This window comes from Nannospalax galili, unplaced genomic scaffold (assembly GCF_000622305.1).
Source record: "Nannospalax galili isolate Female #2095 unplaced genomic scaffold, S.galili_v1.0 scaffold476, whole genome shotgun sequence".
NCBI classification, from domain to species: Eukaryota; Metazoa; Chordata; class Mammalia; order Rodentia; family Spalacidae; genus Nannospalax; species Nannospalax galili.
Window position 1 is genome coordinate 932,576 of NW_008338274.1, and position 8,212 is coordinate 940,787.

An 8,212-nucleotide genomic window follows, 5' to 3' on the forward strand; every position below is an offset into this window, starting at 1 on the left:
GGCAGTGTGCTAGAGACCACGAGTCCTGTATTGGGGAGCGCACCCAGGAGTTTGAAACTGGTTCTTCCTTGCAGTGCCTGAAGGGAGTCGGGTCCTGGGAGGAACTGCTTTCTAGAACCTGAGGTTTTTTTAAGGACTTGAAGTGCTTATTTCGGTGCCCAGAGAATCTCCCTAATGGGAAAGGAGAAAGTTTAAGATTCCTGAAAGTTTCTCTCATCTCCACAACTGTTAACTGAGTACCCACTGTGCTCTTGACACAGTCACACACTACAGTGAAGAAGTCAGAGAGAAGTGGAGGGCAGATAGGTAAATAGATACCTTTCTGGATAACTGACCTTCATGCCTCCAGGGCGCCTTGAAAGGAAGTGAGGAAGGGGCAGGTTGACCGAATCCAGGGTTTCCAACTTATCACAGATATCCAAGTCCATCTGCCCTTTCAAATGCCCCCAAGAGCAACTAAAGTGATTTATGCAGGGAAACCAGATCGCTCTCCTCTCTCTACCCAAACTTCCCAACTGCCTGACTTGGTCTCTTTGCGGGTGGGTCGAGCCTCCCGGCGCCCACTCTCGGCTGCCACCCCCAGTGGTGCTCGTGCTATGGGGACGTCCCCTCCCGCGAGGCGTCGGCGCCCGCTGGCGTAGGGCCTGCGTCAGCTGCAGCCCGCCGGCGATTGGGGCGCTCGCGCCTCCTTCGGTTTGGGGCTAATTATAAAGTGCCTCTGGCCGCTGCCAGCCTTGGGACAGTGAGCAGGAGCTCCGATCCCCGCAACCCGCCCGCGGAGACACCGAGGACGGCGACGGTGAGGTCCCCGTCTGCCTGCGCGCCCTGCCGCTGCTCCCCGACGACAGTCTCACCCTTGCCTTCTCTTCGTTTCAGTGTCGTGCCTGGGACCCGGCTTCTCCAAGCAGCCTGCTCCATCGGAACAGCGTGAGTGCCCTTGCCCCATCTCCCAGGTGCTGAGCGTGCTTGGGGACCGTCTCCAGCTCTCCCGCTGCATGCGCTTGCCCAACTTTCTCGCGGTTCCTCCCTGGGGTGGGGGGTCCAGGTCCTGCCTCCCCCAAGCGCCCGCTCCGGAGCTGTCGTCTCCTGCTTTGTCTCCAGAATCTAGCCCTGGGCAGCCGTCACTCTAGAAGTCGGCTGGAAGCACTAGGGCTGCCCGGATTGAAGGCGACAATGCCAGAGCCGCAGAGCCCAGCGCACGGACAGCGCTGTCCCTGAAAGCTGTCCGGGGCGTGAGCTCTTGCTCAACGACCTCCCAGCTGGCGTGTCCCAGCATGGAGTCCTTCCTAGGGAGCCCGGGCGGGTACCCAAGCGTATGCTCTTCTCTCCTGCAGCCCATGGCAAGGTTCCTGAGACTTTGCACCTGGCTGCTGATGCTTGGCCCCGGCCTCCTGGCTAAGGTGCAGGCGGAATGCAGCCAGGACTGTGCGACTTGCAGCTACCGTCTAGTGCGCCCCGGTGACATCAACTTCCTGGTGAGTGTTAAGAGGTGAGGGAGTCTGAGCAACAGAACTCGGTTCGCACAGCCTCGCGGCACATCTAGCAGTCACTGGTGCTCAAAGATGCCGAGGCACCAGCCTTTGGTGACCCGGTCTCCCGTAGTTTTCAAAATGTTGATCCAGGTCCAATCTGACTCCCAGTTTCAGGACTAGTCGAGACTATCTGGGCCCCTTATGACAGAAGTATCTATCTCCACACAAACTAAATTTATTTTAAACCTAAGGCAGGAACCCCAAATGTGCTGTCTTCAGTACCTCGGATAGCACTGGCTTGCCTCCTAGGTTGTAGGAAGATGCTCAGTCACCCCAAGTTTAACACCCCAGCCGAGGGCCCATCAAACACCCTTTCTGCAAAGAATCTAACTTTTGTTAAAGGGGGGGTCGGTCGTCTCCCCCAGGCCCCGGAATTTCTCCTCTTGGGAACCATGAGTCTTCTCTATATGGGAAAATGATAGCAGGAGAGAATAGGGAAATCCCAGAAGAAAGAGCTCAGTCACGGTCCCACAAGCTCATGAAGGCAGATTTAATTTGTTTGTGGGAAAGGGCACGGGAAAGGTGGCCAGTGTCCAGAGAGGTGGTATCCATACAAAGCCTGCACTGCCGGGGGATGAGGGGAGCGCACAGAAGACAAAATGGCTGCTCTTTAACCTGAGTCATGGGCTTTCCAGTCACCTCTGGGGCTCCACTCAGTTTGAATCTGTGGATTTGAGACTCCAAAAGATTTGTTTTAGCTAGGTCTCTTACTGATTGTTTGCCCTGCCTTTGAAATTCTTTAACAGCTCAAGGGAGAGGGATGTGATAAATCCAAGCTGGCTTAGGTTCCACTTAAGCCTTTGAAGAAATTTGACGTTATGATTCTTGGAACAGAGAAAATACACTAAGGAAGGGACTCCAAAATTCCAAGCTATACATTTCTGGTTAAATGCGTGTTTGCTTCATTTGAATTTTTTATTACCTGGTCTATTGCAATTGGCATGTACTAACTTGACCTTAAACAGAATCCACACAGTGCTGGGTATTTAAATTATGAGGAAAATGTTCCGTCTGGAATAGAAGTAAGGGCCTCACTCAGCTTTCTCACTTTTCCTGTACTCATGAACTTTTAAGCTTTCCCTAAAAATTGAGTGAATGCAATAAGAATTCATTGTGAGCAATGAATTTTTTACACAGGAGGTTTGAAAAACACACCATGATGAAGATCACTACCTGAAACAGAATCGCAAGTATTCTGAGTTCTGCCCCCACTTAACATGCACAGAGTTGAACACTTAGCCTAATTTTTTCTGCCATCTACATAAGAGTTAGAAGAGTTTTTAATCCTATAATCAGACCTCAAAGAAATAATAGATTTACTTACATCATATGATTCTGTAAATCAATATAACTGACGTTTAATAATGCCTGTTTGTTTTTTTTATTTGATCTCTTCACCAAGCTCCCAAAATACTACTAATCTTCCTTTTCCATTGTTGAGGAACCTGAGCAGAACTCCTTGTGTGACAGACAGCCCCCGCACAGTGTCATAATTTCTGACTTCTCTCCTTTTTCCCAACTGCCACTCATCATTTATCAAGGGGAGGGCGAGGGTTGCTCTCTCCACACTTTCCTTGCTGCATTTTATGCTCACGTATTTTTCTGTTCTTATTTTTGGTCCAGATGATAGCATGGCACTGTGGTATGTACAAGTTGGAAAAAATACGCCACTCTGCAGTTTCTTGAGGGTTGCTCTCTCTACACTTTCCTTGCTGCATTTTACGCTCACGTATTTTTCTGTTCTTATTTTTGGTCCAGATGATAGCGTGGCACTGTGGTATGTACAAGTTGGAAAAAATACGCCACTCTGCAGTTTCTTTAAAAAAATCTCTTAAGAAGGCATTTTTAATGCATGACTGATCTGCTTTGTGTTACATTTAAGGATGTTATTTTCTTGGTGGCAGAGGCTTAATGAATACCCATGTTGTTACAATTCACAGCAGTTCTGGAATTTTAGCTAGGATTCATGGACAAAATAAGGTTGTCCAGTCAAAGGTATGCAGTAGTGTCATGGGTACAGAGATGAGACGATGTGCCTTGACTATCCAGAATTTGCCATTCAATGAGTTCTTGGCCACAGAACACAGTATGTGATCAACACCACGAAAGGTACATGAATGACTACGGGAGCTGTCATTTAACATCTTTGCTTTAGTGTGATTCTGTTATTCTGATGATTTCTTACCATTTGTTTCTGAAGGGTCCCCAAAACACATGCATTTAAAAGCCTTTTGGTACAGAAAGAAAAATATTCAACATTAATTTTTGGCAACAAAATCATACAAATATCATTTTAGAACTGAAGTATTTTACCATTTAAACATCATAAGCTTTTAATCATGTTTTGAGTCTTTAATCAGACATTATCAAGAATAAAACAGAATCATTTAAATTAGATGCTCTTTAGATTTTTACTTACTCATATATATTTAATTTTCTAGACATGAAACTTAAATAATCATTAAGAGCTAATTAACTGTTTCCTAGAGATTTTGTTGCATGAATAAAATCCTTTCATTGTGAAAATATGTGCACATTTAATATCAACATATAAATTTGTCTTTTTAATGTCAAAAAAAGAGATAGCTTTTCTGTCTAAATCAAGGGACTGTGACCTGGATTCCATAAGGAGATTTTAGAAGGCTGTAAAAAAAAAAAAAAAAACCTAAAAGGCTAAGGAATATCATGGAATTTTATATGTGTTACATAATATTAGTGTTCTTTTTATATTATGCAAGAATTTGAATAAGTTCATTTAGAATGTATAGCCTGGGTCTTATCATGGTTTAAATTCAACTACTGTATAATGAGAAGGAAATAATTATACATTGATCATTCCTACTTTGTTAAAGAATATGACTCTATTGGATAAAGACTTGTTCCTTATGCCAGTGGCTAAATGTTAAGAAAATAATATGAATAATTTGTGTATTTACATCCATGTAATTTCCAGCATTTGGTTCAAGATAATGAAATCTGTTTTAATCAACCAAGAAAATAAAGGAAAGAAAAAAAATCTCTACTTCTAGGAAATCATTATATCAGAATCCAAACAATTCATAACATTTAAACTTACTGTTTTGAATGTCTTTTTTGACTCATTTTGAATTGCCCCTTTTTTCTATAAAGGTTGAAAGTATTTGCAAGGATAGAGTACTGTAGCAAGATGGTACCACAAGTAAGCAAATGAATCTTACTAATATTGACTTTCTTTCTAAGACAAGAAAATGAAGGAAATTTTAAGCAAATGTCCCTAATTAGATAAACAGAAATATCTCCCTTTTTGTTAGAAAGATTTCAAATAAAATGGCATCTTCAGGGTACAATGAGGGAGTGAAATGGGATTGTAAAGGCAGCCAATTGTGTGAAATTGAGGAGCTAGCTCTTAAAATACTGAAATGGCACTGCATATGCACCAGTATTTCTCACGACTCTGTTAGCCACCCAGCCCCTTCCTTTGCCAGTTCTCCTTGGCTGCATTTGCATGTTCAGTTCCAGGGAAGGCTGTGATGAGATAGCGGAGAGAGCCTTATGACCGATGTGGCTATGTATGTTCCAAAGCAGACAGCTGTAGTCCACCACTGGCTTATGTAGACTCCCTGAGTAGCCTCTTCGATCATTAATCTCCTTGTCTTCCCAGGCTTGCACGCTGGAATGTGAAGGGCAACTGCCTTCTCTCAAAATCTGGGAGACCTGCAAGGATCTCCTGCAGGTGTCCAAGCCGGAGCTTCCTTGGGATAGCATCCACACACTCAGAGACGGAGGCAAACAGGAGGAGGGCCACTTGCTAGCCAAGAAGTATGGAGGGTTCATGAAAAGGTATGGAGGCTTCATGAAGAAGATGGATGAGCTTTATCCTGCAGAGCCAGAAGAAGAAGCTAACGGAGGTGAGGTCCTTGCCAAGAGGTACGGGGGCTTCATGAAGAAGGATGCCGACGAAGGGGACACCCTGGCCAACTCTTCCGACCTGCTGAAAGAGCTGCTGGGAACAGGCGACAACCTCGCGAGAGAGGGTCACCACCAGGAAAGCAGTGACAACGATGAAGACATGAGCAAGAGGTATGGGGGCTTCATGAGAGGCCTCAAGAGAACCCCCCAGTTGGAAGATGAAGCCAAAGAGCTGCAGAAGCGCTATGGGGGCTTCATGAGAAGGGTGGGCCGCCCAGAGTGGTGGATGGACTACCAGAAGCGATATGGAGGCTTCCTAAAGCGCTTTGCTGAGTCTCTACCCTCAGACGAAGAAGGTGAAAGTTATTCCAAAGAAGTTCCTGAGATAGAAAAAAGATATGGGGGGTTCATGCGATTTTAATACCTTTTCCCTGCAGTGACCCCAGGTCCCCACCAGCCTCCTCTATCCCCAGTAAGCAATTGCCTCATCACTCATGTTTGTTGTCATGTGCTGCTTGTGTTGTACGGTGGTTCTCATGGTCTGGATAGCTACACTGCCTGAAAGCTGTGACTTGGGGTCTATGTTCTTTCCAGTCTTGAAGCTCAGTATTGGTCTATTGCAGCTCTCTCATCATCATGCTGAAATCAGATTTGTTACCTCATCCCTTATTTTTGACAAACTGTCAGTAAATGCTTAATTGTATATAGATATAATAAACCCATTTTCCCAACTGCACAGTGTTCTTGTAAGAACTAGCTATCATTCATCTTTGAGTTTTCACAGTAAATATTATCCTCATAGAGAACACAACCACCCACTAGGACAGAATAACCAATGGTCTTGTCTCTCCTGACGGAGGCTGCAAGAACATTTTTATTGAATTCTTTATGTGTCTCCAATCTTAGGGAGGTAAACTCATTGAAACAAAATAAGATGCAAAGACAATTTACTCCTGTTTTATACATAAAATAGGAGAAGCCCAGCAGGGTTAAATACTTGGTTCAGGTTTTCTCAGGAGTTGAAACAGAAGTGGGATTAAAATTCCAAACATCTTGCACCTAGTCAATATTCTTTCCACACCATTCCCTTGTCTTCTACCAAGGACACAAGCAATGACTGGAAAACTTGGAACTGTACCTTGTTCATCATTATACACCCTAATTGATGGCATAGTAGATTCTCTAACAGCTTATGAATGCATGAATGAATGAATAAATAAATAAAATGGATGAATGAGTTAATTTGACAACCAAGTAATCGGGAATGTTGTTATGGCTGTTTTGTAATACAGACTCTCAAAACACAAGATGCTTATAAATACTTCATGTTAATAAAAGCATTTGAGGCAGCATGCAGATAGAAGAAACATAATTTCAACTTTTCTAATTGGAACTACTATACACAGCCCCAGCCTTCCACTAATTCATTTTCCCAGAACTCCACTAACCTTTGCCCTTGTATCCTTCAGGAAACAGGTTTAGCTTTTCGAGACAGTAGAGGTTGAGCTTCTGGTCTGCAGTTTTCCAGAGTTTCCACACAGTGCTTCCTATCCAAGCCTGTCTGGTCCTCCTGACTAGGTAACCCCACTGACTCTGGCAGCCCATGCCACAAGTCCAGCCCTACCAAGGTTCCAGAAACAGTCACATGAGTAGATCCCACTTCTCATCAGCTCAGGGTATCACAGTCACAGCCTCATGGACTGCTGCCCCCACAGACACTTCTGATCCTGATCTTAACTCTCTCTTCCAAGACAAGCCATGATAAACTCTTCCTTTTGATGAAGAAACAAGTTATAAGAAAGCAGGTGGGAAACAGTAGCTGGCCCTGAAAATCTACATCAGAAACAAAGACATGGTTGGGGTACACTGCAGGTACCAGGTGTCACAGCAGTGGTCAGTTGCCTCCCTTGGAAATGCTAACTCAGTACTAGCAGGTGTTTCCAAAGAAACATGAAACTTAGATTTTTAAAAACAATACCTCATTTTTCTTATTGCTGGCAATTTGTCTCATTTAAGGCAGTGAGAGTACTGCGTATGGTGTCAAATACCTATAATCCCAGCTGTCGGAGGCTGAGACAGATACATCAGAAGTTCATAGGCAGCTTGGAACACAGGCCAGTCTGAGATACAAAGCTATAGCATAAGATCTGTCTCTAAGGAAAAAAACTGCAGTGTGAGTTGAAACAAGAAACATTGAGTCAAAACACATCTTTAGATTTAAGAGATATGGGAGCTAATATTTTGAAGAAAATTGAGTCACTGGATTCCCTCCTCTGGAGCAAAGCATTTTGACCCTTGGAAGCAGGGGTCCAACCTACACTATCTGGAGCTGCAGAGACAATGCCCTCTGCTTCCTGACAATACAGTTATCCTGTGGGAGTATAATATGTATGCATGCATAGTCTATAGGAGGATATGTCTAAGAACAAGCACAGGGTGAGATCTGACAGATGACTTTGCAGAGCAAACATAGCTCTTCACCTGAAAGCTCTTTTGGTGGGCACCATATAAACGAGGCTAAAACAGAGTGATAGGCAGCTGTCAGCCACTCCATTTCAGCACCTGTCACCTGTGTCAAGGGCCACACAGTGTCTGATTTGGAACAGTGCCATACTGCCATCCTTCTTCATCCGCCTCACAATATAGTGCAGAACAGGAACTCAGAGAGTGCCTATAGAGCTGCTCAGGGGAGGAATTAACAGGAGAGGCACTGGGAAGTCAGAAAACCAGAAAAAAATAATAATAAAGCTCTTAGAGGAGATGGCTTCTTCTCACATCTACATTACAGGGCT

General features: G+C 44.4%; 1 protein-coding gene across 1 annotated transcript; it reads left to right on the forward strand.

Annotated features, from left to right (window-relative positions):
* Nucleotides 1-708: 708 nt before the first annotated feature.
* On the forward strand, nt 709-6,156 carry Penk (proenkephalin). The gene is made up of 4 exons (XM_008833070.2): nt 709-799; nt 877-927; nt 1,335-1,475; nt 5,173-6,156. The coding sequence occupies exons 3-4, from the start codon at nt 1,338-1,340 to the stop codon at nt 5,839-5,841; spliced, it is 807 nt and encodes a 268-aa protein (XP_008831292.1). The 5' UTR covers nt 709-799; nt 877-927; nt 1,335-1,337; the 3' UTR covers nt 5,842-6,156.
* Nucleotides 6,157-8,212: the final 2,056 nt, after the last annotated feature.

What these genes read in the sequence shown, in the direction of transcription:
- Penk (XM_008833070.2), top strand. Translation starts at nt 1,338, where the DNA reads ATGGCAAGGTTCCTGAGACTTTGCACCTGGCTGCTGATGCTTGGCCCC. An exon ending in CCGGTGACATCAACTTCCTG is followed by an intron (nt 1,476 to 5,172) that starts GTGAGTGTTAAG and finishes TTGTCTTCCCAG; the next exon opens with GCTTGCACGCTGGAATGTGA.